At 44.8% G+C, this 13,876-nt stretch overlaps 2 protein-coding genes across 3 annotated transcripts; one reads left to right on the forward strand and one right to left on the reverse strand.

Annotated features, from left to right (window-relative positions):
• On the forward strand, positions 1 to 3,288 carry LOC115104881 (gamma-crystallin N-B). Its single transcript, XM_029626253.2, has 4 exons — positions 1 to 103; positions 1,676 to 1,924; positions 2,290 to 2,435; positions 3,035 to 3,288. The coding sequence occupies exons 1-4, from the start codon at positions 83 to 85 to the stop codon at positions 3,168 to 3,170; spliced, it is 552 nt and encodes a 183-aa protein (XP_029482113.1). The 5' UTR covers positions 1 to 82; the 3' UTR covers positions 3,171 to 3,288.
• Positions 3,289 to 3,674: 386 nt separating this feature from the next.
• LOC115104879 (NEDD8 ultimate buster 1-like) lies at positions 3,675 to 9,023 on the reverse strand. 2 transcript variants are annotated; one of them, XM_029626252.2, is made up of 15 exons: positions 8,894 to 9,023; positions 8,456 to 8,580; positions 8,141 to 8,308; positions 7,972 to 8,036; positions 7,782 to 7,846; positions 7,390 to 7,557; positions 7,102 to 7,190; positions 6,777 to 6,883; positions 6,326 to 6,512; positions 6,103 to 6,210; positions 5,795 to 5,947; positions 5,348 to 5,494; positions 5,054 to 5,140; positions 4,772 to 4,952; positions 3,675 to 4,482 (listed from the first exon to the last, which is right to left on the reverse strand). In XM_029626252.2, the coding sequence occupies exons 2-15, from the start codon at positions 8,570 to 8,572 to the stop codon at positions 4,313 to 4,315; spliced, it is 1,812 nt and encodes a 603-aa protein (XP_029482112.2). In that variant the 5' UTR covers positions 8,573 to 8,580; positions 8,894 to 9,023; the 3' UTR covers positions 3,675 to 4,312. The 2 variants fall into 2 exon arrangements, with proteins under 2 accessions (XP_029482112.2, XP_029482111.2); XM_029626251.2 differs by having other exon boundaries at positions 4,751 to 4,952.
• Between the last annotated feature and the right edge of the window lie 4,853 nt (positions 9,024 to 13,876).

The following is a 13,876-nucleotide window of genomic DNA, read 5'->3' on the forward strand; positions in this document are numbered from 1 at the left end:
CCCCGGACGTATATATTGAGGTGTCCAACTTTTTTACTGTTACACTTTACTTGTGGGCCAGGTTGGACAGTATCCAGTGGAAATGTCGCAGTATTCTGGAAAGGTAAGCTGCACCTGGGTCTTCTTGTATACACACGGCATCAGGTAGGTTACCACTGGGACATAACTGACTGGATAGCCAGGCCAGGTCACCCTTGAAAAATAGGTATTGGGACCTCACTGGGACTACCAGGTAAAGGTTAGAGGGAACTCCAGCCAATAAACATATAGGTTTGGGACTGTATGCATTTAACAGGTAGTGTAGATGTGATGAAATGAGTTTGGAAATTTGGAGGCAATCCCTGGTGAAAATGTGAGATTGTTCTGATCAGTGCCATAATTGTCTTGCTGGGAGAAATGTTCAATCTGTCAAGGGAGTTAAAAGATAATATCTAAAAGAGCAAGTCCTGAGAGCATTTCATTTATTTATTTAAACTATCAGTGGCCGGTATGGATAATTAGTTGGTGGCTGGCCAATAGGAATAGACATACCATAGTCTTGTATGCATAATGCTGCTAAAGCCAACTCTAGTCTTTTATTAATAGCTGCAGTTGGTTTCAGCACATAAATACAGCATGGAAACAGACTGCATGGCAACATCTGGAAAGCTGAAGCGTTAAAGTTTCCGCGATTAGAAATGAAAAGGTAACATCCGGTTGAGGCCACATATGCAGCGTTTACCTTTAATGAAGTCTACTCTAAAGCGGAAACATTGCGTTTAAATTTCAATCACGCTGAACTTCCGCGATGTGGATTGAATAGACACTCCAGTGACAGTATCCATAAGCCTCTAGCCTGGGATCCAAACTCAATCGCTCTGGATTGTTCACATAAAGTGAACAATAAAAGGAAATGGAGCAATGGAGTTTGCATCCAAATACTATTTGAAATCGTTCAAATACTTTAAGCGTTTGCTTTAGCCTGCCTGCAGTGGCAGCTGGGTGAGGGTTGCACTTTAAGGGTTTGCTTTAGCCTGCCTGCAGTGGCAGCTGGGTGGGGGTTGCACTTTAAGGGTTTGCTTTAGCCTGCCTGCAGTGGCAGCTGGGTGAGGGTTGCACTTTAAGGGTTTGCTTTAGCCTGCCTGCAGTGGCAGCTGGGTGAGGGTTGCACTTTAAGGGTTTGCTTTAGCCTGCCTGCAGTGGCAGCTGGGTGAGGGTTGCACTTTAAGGGTTTGCTTTAGCCTGCCTGCAGTGGCAGCTGGGTGGGGGTTGCACTTTAAGGGTTTGCTTTAGCCTGCCTGCAGTGGCAGCTGGGTGAGGGTTGCACTTTAAGCGTTTGCTTTAGCCTGCCTGCAGTGGCAGCTGGGTGAGGGTTGCACTTTAAGCGTTTGCTTTAGCCTGCCTGCAGTGGCAGCTGGGTGAGGGTTGCACTTTAAGGGTTTGCTTTAGCCTGCCTGCAGTGGCAGCTGGGTGAGGGTTGCACTTTAAGGGTTTGCTTTAGCCTGCCTGCAGTGGCAGCTGGGTGGGGGTTGCACTTTTGGGATTCTTCTATGGGTTGCATTGCAACAGGCAAGCTCAATCAAGCCAGTTATATTATAATGATGTTAAATATTATTTGATCCCAGGCTATCCTACCTCGACCTCCCCACCCTAACTAATGAACTGTGGTATTAACCTCCTCACCCACCCAACACAGATCACCTTCTACGAGGGAAAATGCTTCACCGGCAGGCAGCTGGAGGTCAGGGGCGACTGCGATAACTTCCAGGACCGTGGCTTCATGAACCGCGTCAACTCCATCCGTGTGGAGAGCGGCGCCTTCCGCTGCTTCGACCACCCCGACTTCAAGGGACAGCAGTACATCCTGGAGCATGGCGAATACCCAGAGTTCCAGCGTTGGAACAGCCACAACGACCACATGGGCTCCTGCAAGCCCATCAAGATGGTGAGAGATGGGGTTAAGTGTTCCGGATTGTAGGGATAGGGGTTAAGGTTTGAAGGGATAGGGATTAAAGGGATAGGGGTTAAGGTTATAAGGGATAGGGGTTAAGGCTTAAAGGGATATGGGTTAAGGCTTAAAGGGATAGGGGTTAAGGCTTAAAGGGATAGGGGTTAAGGGCTAGGAGGTGCTAATGAGGATGATGAGAGGTTACGTTATAGAGCCATTTTCTACTTTAACTCAAAGATACTTTAGATTCTTCTCGCTCATCTTCATTATAATAATATTCCGTATTCCGCTGTTGAAAAGCGTGTATGAAATCCAAATGCAGACTCATGTTAACCTCTCTCCTCTTCTACTGTGTCTTGCAGCACGGTGAGCACTACAGAATGGAACTGTTCGAGGCCTGTAACTTCTCCGGCCAGTGTGTGGAGGTCTGTGACGACTGCCCCTTCCTGCAGAGCCGTGGCTTCAGCAAGAGCTGCATCAACTCCATCAAGGTCTACGGAGACGGAGCGTAAGAAACACACCTCTAGCCACAGACTGCAATCACACACGTAAAACTGTGAAATCAGAGATAAACACATTTACAGTGATTAAACATTTGGATCTATTTTTGTTGAGCTAAGATATCCAACCTTTTAGCATGTAGGAACATAATTGGAACACATATGCCAACGATCTAGAAGGTAAAGCGTAGACATTGCTGAATTCCTAAATAACTAATTCCACTATTCACAACTGTGGTCCCAACTGTTATTTTCCAGGAGTGAGTTGAATATTAAAGGGGAAGTTCAGGATTTTACAACTTGTTGTTAAATGGATCCTCACCCTGAAAGTAGTATATTTATTTTTAAAAGCCAAACCACATATGTAGTTGATTTGATGTGTGATAGGTTTATAAAATACTATGTAATTGATTCATTTATTAATTGAATAGACAGGCTATAGCTATTAGCAAACACAATACATTTCTATATCTGACTTAATATCCTGATAACATCAAATTACACAGAGTAGATATATTTAGGCCATTACTGCTATTCCATCTTCTCTAACAGTGTGTGAAGTGAGCAGATGTGTGACCATTTCTAACCTGCCGATTTCCTTCTGTAGCTGGGTGATGTATGAGGAGCCTAACTTCCGCGGACGCATGTACATCGTGGAGAGAGGAGACTACTGCAGTCACAATGAGTGGCAGGCCGAGAACCCCAACATCCAGTCCATCCGTAGAGTGGTCAACTACTTCTAAACCTTTTCCCCTGTCCCGACCCCAGACCCGCATGGACTGACTTTCACCATTCTAGAAATGTACAATAAAAAAAAAAACATTTAAAAAAGATAATACCACAAATTTATTTTTAATCGAACACTTGCTGTGTTATGTTTCTGTGAGTGTACGAGGGTCTATATAGAGCAGTGGTTTTCAACCTGAATATTGGCTTAACGATTGATTGCACATGAGGGGGTACTGCGAGAGCAAAACAGATCTGGGGTAAGGTACCCCAAAAAGGTTATGATTAGATAGCACAGGAGGTTGGTGGCACCTTAATTGGGGAGAATGGGCTCGTGGTAATGACTCAGTGGAATGGTATCAAACACATGGTTTCCATGTGCTTGATGCCATTCCATTTGCCCCGTTCAAGACATTATGAGCCATCCTCCCCTCAGCAGCCTCCACTGGTAGATACGGTATAGAGCACAGGCATAAGAAAATACATGTTCATACTGTGAATCATGAGGCACAAATACATACTAATTGCAAAGGAGTATTTATTGTATGTAATAACAGGTTCTTAAATTAAATGCAAATGACTTTGAAACTAAAGGCAACCTGAACTATATGGCACTAAGACCAGTCATGTATTGTCATATTATTAATCAAACTCCATGAAAACCACAACTGAAATAAAAACAGAATTTAACCAACTTAATTTCTTGAATAAATTACTTAAAAGGGATCTGGAATACTAAAACAGAGCACGAAGACAAATGTATTTCAGTTGGAGAAACATCTTGTACACAAGCAACCAAAAATCCCTTTACGATACAATTATAAGCCTCACATTCTAAACAGGGTTGAAATCTCAAACATGAACCTTCAAATAATCCAAGTGGTGAGAATGGGGAGAACACAGTCCCCATATTAACTTTCTGATTTCCTTTTTTGATTGACGTTAGCTCACTTCCTTACAAATTATTTCCAATCTGTTCACATGTTTAAATGACAACACTTTAGTACAAAAAAACAGAATGTAAAAATGTTGATGTATCGCTATGGGGGAAAAAAACAATCACAAACCTAATTTGGGGTCTAAAAAGACCAAAATCAAACACCCTTGTTTCAGGACGTGGTGGAAGTGCGTTAAAAATGGCCACCGGCTTGACGGCACTTTAGCTGGAGGGGGTACAGTTCCTGTGGAGGTAGGACTTCATCTGAGCTATGACCTCGCTCTCCTCCTCCAGGGTCAGGTCCAGGTAGTCTTCTTCATGTCGGGGGATATCCTCCAGCACCTCATTCACCAGGTCTACGTCCATAGGGTCCTCCCCTTGGCTCCCAGAGCCTGGACACACCAATGACAAGTGTCATGTTCATTAGGGCTCTACTTTGGGGATTTGGGTATAAATGGCATCCTGGTGCCTTAAGTATCAACAGCATATTGAATGCCTCTTTCTCACATAGACCTCTCAACAGCGGAACACTAGCCAGTGTATGTGACAATAAAACCGATTTCTTAAATGATTTATTCAGTAAGACCTGTATTGTTGTATTAACGGAGTAATGAGAGCGTGAATCCATCTGTTCATCTGCATGCTTCTCTGTGTACGTACGTGTGTGAATGTGAGTCCTACCTGCGGACTCAGAGGAGGTGCTGGGCTCCTCGGACAGTGAGGAGGGGGGAGAGGGGGAGAGCAGCTCTGGGGGCAGGACCCCCTGGTTGTCCAGCAGTAGCTGGGTGGCCCCTTGCACGTCTCCCCCCGTGAGCCTCAGTGCAGCTTCGGCAGCCTCCGGCTCAAAGCCCAGGTATAACAGCTATGCAGAGGGAAGGTACCATACTAAACTGATAAACCTACCTTTTATACTGAAATAGTGACGAGAGCGAGTGAGAGCTCGAAAGAGGTAGGGGATGTTACCTGCTCAACCTTGGATTGATCTATGGGGAGCTCTGTGTTGTGGTTGGTTACAGCAGCAGACTCAGCCTGGGTGGACTCTAGAAGAATCTAGGGGGAAACAAGCAAACAAGGATCAAGTAATATAAAAATAATACATATTAGCAAAGTATGCTAGCCTGCACCTACACTCTTCTGCTAGCTAATGTTGCTTCATGGCTCTGGTTATGGTAACATGTTGTGATGGTTGGCATATCCTCTTTCATGGCGTATTGAGAAACAATGTGTGTTTTTGCAGTAGCAGCGACTGCCTCTCACCCCATAGGCTCTGTCCATGTCCCCGTCTGCCTGATGGAGGGCCCGGGCAGCGTCTCTCTTGGAGTAACCCAACGCTCTGAGGGTGGCCAGGCCCTCCATACGCCTCATCCTCTTCTCCCTCTCCTGCTGTTTCATCTCCTCCCTCTCCTGACAGGGACAGACAAAACCATAGAATTACACTGAATATGCTCCACCCATCATGCTCCACCCATCATGGGACACTGACTCAAATAGTTCTAGTAAGTGTATTTCTATAATTATAACAGCGCTGATAACTTAGTTGCTATTAGGAAATATTTCCTATCATCTGCAACTACATCAGGTGAGAGCGCCGGCCCCTTTTTCCCTACTATGGGACTTATTTAATTAATAAAAATATAATAAACTAGAATAGACGTTACCATTCAAGTCAACATTGCGTCATTCTATTGCTCAGGGGGGACCCACCTGTCTCCTGTGGGTGATGTGCAGCGCGGCCTCGTCTACGTTGCCGTGGCAGGCCCTCAGGCCTAGACGGGCCTCCTGCTCAGAGAAACCCAGACCCATCAGCCCGGTCATCTTCCCTGGGTCCAGACACAGACGCCCATACAGGTCCTCCACCTATAACACAGCAGGAGTAAGAGGTAGAATCAGTAATATGACATTATATTACAGTGAGGTGCCTCCCTGCTTATAGAAACTTTGTTGTTAATGTCTGAAGACAAGACAATCTGGAAGCAGGACTCCAGATTGTACAGCCAGATGATGGACTGTACCCGCATTAGCTTCTGTGTGGCCTGGTGTTCGTTACCATCCAGGTATGCTAGTAAGCTCTGTAGGAGGTACAGCCTGAGGAACAGCACTTCCTCTCGTCCTGTGTTTCCCTGAAAACAAAATTAAATTAATTAAATGTAATATATTGCAACTTTTATGAAATGTGGGTAGGGGTTAGGCGTTGTTTGTTAACAGAGCCATAGACCAGAGATGGCGGTTCATCACCTTGATCTGCATGAGCCTCTGCTGCTGCTCTCCGTAGCACTTGAGGAAGCAGTCCTCGGCTCTCTGCAGCCTCTGCTTGCCGTCGTCCAGGCAGGAAAGGGCCTCCAGGGCTCTGTAGCACCACACGATGTCCAGCTGCAGTACTGCATAGTTGTCCACCGTGCTCAAGAGCACCGAGCCACATGTACTGTGGAGAGACACACAAAATATATATCTTACATCAGTCTTAATAAATCTAATGGATCGGAGGAACTGTACAATGGTATTAGAGGTGGAACAGAACGTGTAGTAGAAGTCGTACACATTCAAAGTCAAATAAAATGATAACACCATAAAATGATCTGACATTTTTAATTAGACATTGACGGTTTTAACCAAAAGGTAAATGTGTGTTTTGACCAATATCTGCTTCGACAAAGGATTTCTGTGATTGTAGCTGTAGGTGTTTTACCCAAACTGGTCGTCAGCTTGCAACAGGTGGCACAGAGCAGCGTCGTACTGTTTTCTCTTCATCAGAGCGCGGCCTTTCTCGTGGAACCCCATGGCTAGAATCAAAGCCTGAGGACAACAATCACACAGCATTAGAAATAGTCAAGAGTTTGTGTGGTGCGGAATCACAATCAGTGGAGCTTAAATTCACACAGAACACATGGCAAGAATCATAGTTACCATTCAAGCCACACGTTGTGTGAGCTTGCTGTCCACTCGTACTGCTTATCATGGCAGTTATGAATATAATATTGCTCATATGTTCATGAGTCCTTTGTCTAGACTACCTTTTTCTCTCTGTGAGGTATTTTCAGAGGGTTCCCCTTCTGATCAGCAATCTCTAGGAATGGAGTCGTGGCTGGATCATCGGTGCCATCTACAATGACAACCAAACCACAGAACCACCATAAAATAACACTCCTGTAGCGTTGTGATTGAGGTTAAACACAGTATGAGGGTTTACTGAGAGGATCTGGATGTCTAAAATGACAACCAAGCCAAAGAACAAGCATGAAGTAATATTCCTGTAGCGTTGTGATAATTGTGATTGTGTTTAAAAGCAGTGTCTCACGAACCTCTCTCGGAGAGGATCTGGAAGCCCTTCTGGGTTCTCTGGACACTCTGGTCCTGGGTTTTCTTCTTCTCCTCCTCCTCCGCCATCTGTTTCTTCCTCTCAGGCTCGCTCACCCGCAGAACCATAATCTTACTGTTGTTCTTCACGTCCTGTTCATCCAGACGCTTCTCTGTGAAAAGAAACCGTTTCAATGCTTGCAAAGTTGAGAGAAAAAAAAAGAAACCTGCACATTGGTCTTGCTAATATCACTGCTCTTTATTATAAGCTTTACGTATCGGACTTAAGGACTTTGTCAAAGCTTTTGCATGCAAAGCTGAAATTACCAAACATAATGAGAGTTCATATGCATTGATTAGAGGGTGGTTGTGGCAACTATACCTAAGTGGAACTTACCAGGAGTCAGTGTCTTCCCATTCAAAATTAACTTGATGTATTTGAGTCCATATTGTTCAGCAATCCTATACAAATGTAGGAAGAAAGTAGCACTGTATAGCTTTGTGACCTTAGACATAATAGGCCTAATAAGACACTTCAACCACTGATAACATAAAAGATTGACATTGTGATGGCCATTTTCACTTACCTAGCCATGATATCTTGTGCAAGGACATCCAGTTTAGTCTCCAAATAGTTCTTCTTCTTGACATCCTAAAGCAATCAGGTAAAACAATCAGGAATTATTAGTTTATTTTCTGTAGGGTGTGTCAGGGAAAACACACCCACCCTCAAACTCAAAACACACACACACAAACCTTTTTTCCGTCTTTAGGCAGAAGGAGTTCCAACGTGGCCACAAATGTCTCTCTATAGGTCTTATTCCCCATTCCTCTCTTTACTGCTTGGGATCTGATGCTCTCCAAGGCACTTGCCACTTCAGACACAGAGAAGCACACAATGGGTGCATAGTTCACTGCAAGCTGCTGCAATGACAGTAGTGACAAAGACAGACACAGACAGGCATAGTTAAAAACTATCACACAAATCTGACTCATAGTCAGGTGACAGACCAACCAGCTGAATGAACATCAACACATTTAGAATGGCTATAACTTCATAGCTAATGTTACCTGCAGAGGTTGCTGTCCTGCCTGGTTGTTTTCTGTGGTGTATGGTGGGTTCCAGAGCTGAATTTTATCTTGTTTTAAAAGATTTACCAGCTTTGCCTGAATATGCATATCTGCCATTCTCAAAACTGTGAAACAAATATGGTAGAGAAAGTGAACAGCTAGCCCGCAAACAATAGGGGAATTCCGCAGGATGAAGTACGAACATGTATGTACTCACTACTGTAAGTCGCTCTGGATAAGAGCGTCTGCTAAATAACTCAAATGTCAAATGGATGAGTAGAACTAACTAGCTACAGTAGGTAGAGCCAATATTATTGTATGCTAACTACGCAGTCGCAGACAACAACAACAGCTGCGACGCTGCCCATTTTGGCTACGACTAGCTCACGCAGGATAAATACGACACATTCGTTGTTTCAGATTTATTTAAAGATTTACCAAATTAATGATTCAGTCACGTTGGAAGTGTAAACCTTGTCGCCGTATTATTTAGATAGGAATGTGTTGAAACGAGCTTTTTAATGTTATTCTTCTCTTTCACTTCCGTACTAAGGAAAGCCACGAGGTCCAAATTATCTTCGCTCCTACTCGGTGGCAAAGCACAGAACTTCTAGAAAGTACTCCACCACAAGTATGTCCAATGATTTAAAATACGTAGGTTATCCATTTACATTTTTGGTTGTATTTCATTCCACCTGCTATTACCCTGCAGTGGTGTAAAGTACCTAAGTAAAAAATAATTTAAAGTACTACATAAGTTTTTTTTTTGTGGTATCTGTACTTTACTTTACTATTTATATTTTTGACAACTTTTACTTCACTACATTCCAAAATGAAATAATGTACTTTTTATGCCATACGTTTTCCCCGACAACCAAAAGTAGTCATTACATTTTGAATGCTTAGCAGGACAGTAAAATTGTCCAATTCACAGACTTATCAATAGAACATCCCTGGTTATCCCTACTGCCTCTGATCTGGCAGACTCCCTAAACACACATTTATTTGTATTTTACCTTTATTTAGCTAGGCAAGTCGGTTAAGAAAAATTCTTATTTACAATGACAGCCTACCAAAAGGCAAAAGGCCTCTTTATATATATATATATATATATATATATATATATATATATATATATGTGTGTATATATACAGTGGGGAGAACAAATATTTGATACACTGCCGATTTTGCAGGTTTTCCCACTTACAAAGCATGTAGAGGTCTGTAATTTTTTTTATCATAGGTACACTTCCAAAATCCCTGCTGCAGTGTGTGCAAACCTGGTCAAGAACTACAGGAAACGTATGATCTCTGTAATTGCAAACAAAGGTTTCTGTACCAAATATTAAGTTCTGCTTTTCTGATGTATCAAATACTTATGTCATGCAATAAAATGCAAATTAATTATTTAAAAATCATACAATGTGATTTTCTGAATTTTTGTTTTAGATTCCGCCTCTCACAGTTGAAGTGTACCTATGATAAGAAATTACAGACCTCTACATGCTTTGTAAGTGGGGAAAACCTGCAAAATCGGCAGTTTATGAAATACTTGTTCTCCCCACTGTATATATATATAAATATATATATATATATATATATATATGACAAAACACACATCACGACAAGAGAAACAACACTACATAAAGAGAGACCTAAGACAACAACATAGCAAGGGAGCAACACATGACAACACAGCATGGTAGCAACACAACATGACAACAACATGGTAGCAACACAACATGGTACAAACATTATTGGGCACAGACAACAGCCCAAAGTGCAAGAAGGTCAGAGACAACAATAGTTCACGCAAAGCAGCCACAACTGTCAATAAGAGTGTCCATGATTGAGTCTTTGATTTTTGATTTTTTTATTTCACCTTTATTTAACCAGGTAGGCTAGTTGAGAACAAGTTCTCATTTGCAACTGCGACCTGGCCAAGATAAAGCATAGCAGTGTGAACAGACAACACAGAGTTACACATGGAGTAAACAATTAACAAGTCAATAACACAGTAGAAAAAAATGGGCAGTCTATATACAATGTGTGCAAAAGGCATGAGGAGGTAGGCGAATAATACAATTTTGCAGATTAACACTGGAGTGATAAATGATCAGATGGTCATGTACAGGTAGAGATATTGGTGTGCAAAAGAGCAGAAAAGTAAATAAATAAAAAACAGTATAAAAACAGTATGGGAATGAGGTAGGTGAAAATGGGTGGGCTATTTACCAATAGACTATGTACAGCTGCAGCGATCGGTTAGCTGCTCGGATAGCTGATGTTTGAAGTTGGTGAGGGAGATAAAAGTCTCCAACTTCAGCGATTTTTGCAGTTCGTTCCAGTCACAGGCAGCAGAGTACTGGAACGAAAGGCGGCCAAATGAGGTGTTGGCTTTAGGGATGATCAGTGAGATACACCTGCTGGAGCGCGTGCTACGGATGGGTGTTGCCATCGTGACCAGTGAACTGAGATAAGGCGGAGCTTTACCTAGCATGGACTTGTAGATGACCTGGAGCCAGTGGGTCTGGCGACGAATATGTAGCGAGGGCCAGCCGACTAGAGCATACAAGTCGCAGTGGTGGGTGGTATAAGGTGCTTTGGTGACAAAACGGATGGCACTGTGATAGACTGCATCCAGTTTGCTGAGTAGAGTGTTGGAAGCCATTTTGTAGATGACATCGCCGAAGTCGAGGATCGGTAGGATAGTCAGTTTTACTAGGGTAAGCTTGGCGGCGTGAGTGAAGGAGGCTTTGTTGCGGAATAGAAAGCCGACTCTTGATTTGATTTTCGATTGGAGATGTTTGATGTGAGTCTGGAAGGAGAGTTTGCAGTCTAGCCAGACACCTAGGTACTTATAGATGTCCACATATTCAAGGTCGGAACCATCCAGGGTGGTGATGCTAGTCGGGCATGCGGGTGCAGGCAGCGATCGGTTGAAAAGCATGCATTTGGTTTTACTCGCGTTTAAGAGCAGTTGGAGGCCACGGAAGGAGTGCTGTATGGCATTGAAGCTCGTTTGGAGGTTAGATAGCACAGTGTCCAATGACGGGCCGAAAGTATATAGAATGGTGTCGTCTGCGTAGAGGTGGATCAGGGAATCGCCCGCAGCAAGAGCAACATCATTGATATATACAGAGAAAAGAGTCGGCCCGAGAATTGAACCCTGTGGCACCCCCATAGAGACTGCCAGAGGACCGGACAGCATGCCCTCCGATTTGACACACTGAACTCTGTCTGCAAAGTAATTGGTGAACCAGGCAAGGCAGTCATCCGAAAAACCGAGGCTATTGAGTCTGCCGATAAGAATATGGTGATTGACAGAGTCGAAAGCCTTGGCGAGGTCGATGACGACGGCTGCACAGTACTGTCTTTTATCGATGGCGGTTATCATTTACATTACATTTAAGTCATTTAGCAGACGCTCTTATCCAGAGCGACTTACAAAATTGGTGCGTTCATCCGGTGGAACTGCCACTTTACAATAGTGCATCTAAATCTTTTAAGGGGGGGGGGGGGAGGAAGGATTACTTTATCCTATCCTAGGTATTCCTTAAAGAGGTGGGGTTTCAGGTGTCTCCGGAAGGTGGTGATTGACTCCGCTGTCCTGGCGTCGTGAGGGAGTTTGTTCCACCATTGGGGGGCCAGAGCAGCGAACAGTTTTGACTGGGCTGAGCGGGAACTGTACTTCCTCAGTGGTAGGGAGGCGAGCAGGCCAGAGGTGGATGAACGCAGTGCCCTTGTTTGGGTGTAGGGCCTGATCAGAGCCTGGAGGTACTGAGGTGCCGTTCCCCTCACAGCTCCGTAGGCAAGCACCATGGTCTTGTAGCGGATGCGAGCTTCAACTGGAAGCCAGTGGAGAGAGCGGAGGAGCGGGGTGACGTGAGAGAACTTGGGAAGGTTGAACACCAGACGGGCTGCGGCGTTCTGGATGAGCTGTAGGGGTTTAATGGCACAGGCAGGGAGCCCAGCCAACAGCGAGTTGCAGTAATCCAGACGGGAGATGACAAGTGCCTGGATTAGGACTTGCGCCGCTTCCTGTGTGAGGCAGGGTCGTACTCTGCGGATGTTGTAGAGCATGAACCTACAGGAACGGGCCACCGCCTTGATGTTATTTGAGAACGACAGGGTGTTGTCCAGGATCACGCCAAGGTTCTTAGCGCTCTGGGAGGAGGACACAATGGAGTTGTCAACCGTGATGGCGAGATCATGGAACGGGCAGTCCTTCCCCGGGAGGAAGAGCAGCTCCGTCTTGCCGAGGTTCAGCTTGAGGTGATGATCCGTCATCCACACTGATATGTCTGCCAGACATGCAGAGATGCGATTCGCCACCTGGTCGTCAGAAGGGGGAAAGGAGAAGATTAATTGTGTGTCGTCTGCATAGCAATGATAGGAGAGACCATGTGAGGTTATGACAGAGCCAAGTGACTTGGTGTATAGCGAGAATAGGAGAGGGCCTAGAACAGAGCCCTGGGGGACACCAGTGGTGAGAGCACGTGGTGAGGAGACAGATTCTCGCCACGCCACCTGGTAGGAGCGACCTGTCAGGTAGGACGCAATCCAAGCGTGGGCCGCGCCGGAGATGCCCAACTCGGAGAGGGTGGAGAGGAGGATCTGATGGTTCACAGTATCGAAGGCAGCCGATAGGTCTAGAAGGATGAGAGCAGAGGAGAGAGAGTTAGCTTTAGCAGTGCGGAGCGCCTCCGTGATACAGAGAAGAGCAGTCTCAGTTGAATGACTAGTCTTGAAACCTGACTGATTTGGATCAAGAAGGTCATTCTGAGAGAGATAGCGGGAGAGCTGGCCAAGGACGGCACGTTCAAGAGTTTTGGAGAGAAAAGAAAGAAGGGATACTGGTCTGTAGTTGTTGACATCGGAGGGATCGAGTGTAGGTTTTTTCAGAAGGGGTGCAACTCTCGCTCTCTTGAAGACGGAATGGACGTAGCCAGCGGTCAGGGATGAGTTGATGAGCGAGGTGAGGTAAGGGAGAAGGTCTCCGGAAATGGTCTGGAGAAGAGAGGAGGGGATAGGGTCAAGCGGGCAGGTTGTTGGGCGGCCGGCCGTCACAAGACGCGAGATTTCATCTGGAGAGAGAGGGGAGAAAGAGGTCAGAGCACAGGGTAGGGCAGTGTGAGCAGAACCAGCGGTGTCGTTTGACTTAGCAAACGAGGATCGGATGTCGTCGACCTTCTTTTCAAAAAAAAAAAAAGAAGACAGCAAAGACACTCAACTGAATGACCTGATTAAGTCACCTAACAGAACAAACTCTGAAGCTAGATGGGGGGCGATCTATTCACAAATGGTGTCCAGGGCACAGCTGGGAGCTGAGGGGGGTCGGTAGCAGGCGGCAACAGTGAGAGACTTATTTCTGGAGAGAGTAATTTTCAAAATTAGTAGTTCGAACTGTTTGGGTATGGA

Source organism: Oncorhynchus nerka, linkage group LG22, assembly GCF_034236695.1.
Source record: "Oncorhynchus nerka isolate Pitt River linkage group LG22, Oner_Uvic_2.0, whole genome shotgun sequence".
In the NCBI taxonomy this organism is placed as follows: Eukaryota; Metazoa; Chordata; class Actinopteri; order Salmoniformes; family Salmonidae; genus Oncorhynchus; species Oncorhynchus nerka.

Bases quoted from the DNA above. Each gene is read 5' to 3' on its own strand.
- LOC115104881 (XM_029626253.2), top strand. From the start codon at position 83: ATGTCGCAGTATTCTGGAAAG. The intron at 104-1,675 runs GTAAGCTGCACC...CACCCAACACAG, and splicing joins TGTCGCAGTATTCTGGAAAG to ATCACCTTCTACGAGGGAAA. The intron at 1,925-2,289 runs GTGAGAGATGGG...TGTGTCTTGCAG, and splicing joins CCTGCAAGCCCATCAAGATG to CACGGTGAGCACTACAGAAT.
- LOC115104879 (XM_029626251.2), bottom strand. From the start codon at position 8,572: ATGGCAGATATGCATATTCAGGCAAAGCTGGTAAATCTTTTAAAACAA. The intron at 7,847-7,971 runs GTAAGTGAAAAT...ACATTTGTATAG, and splicing joins GCACAAGATATCATGGCTAG to GATTGCTGAACAATATGGAC. The intron at 5,141-5,347 runs GTGAGAGGCAGT...GTTTCCCCCTAG, and splicing joins ACATGGACAGAGCCTATGGG to ATTCTTCTAGAGTCCACCCA.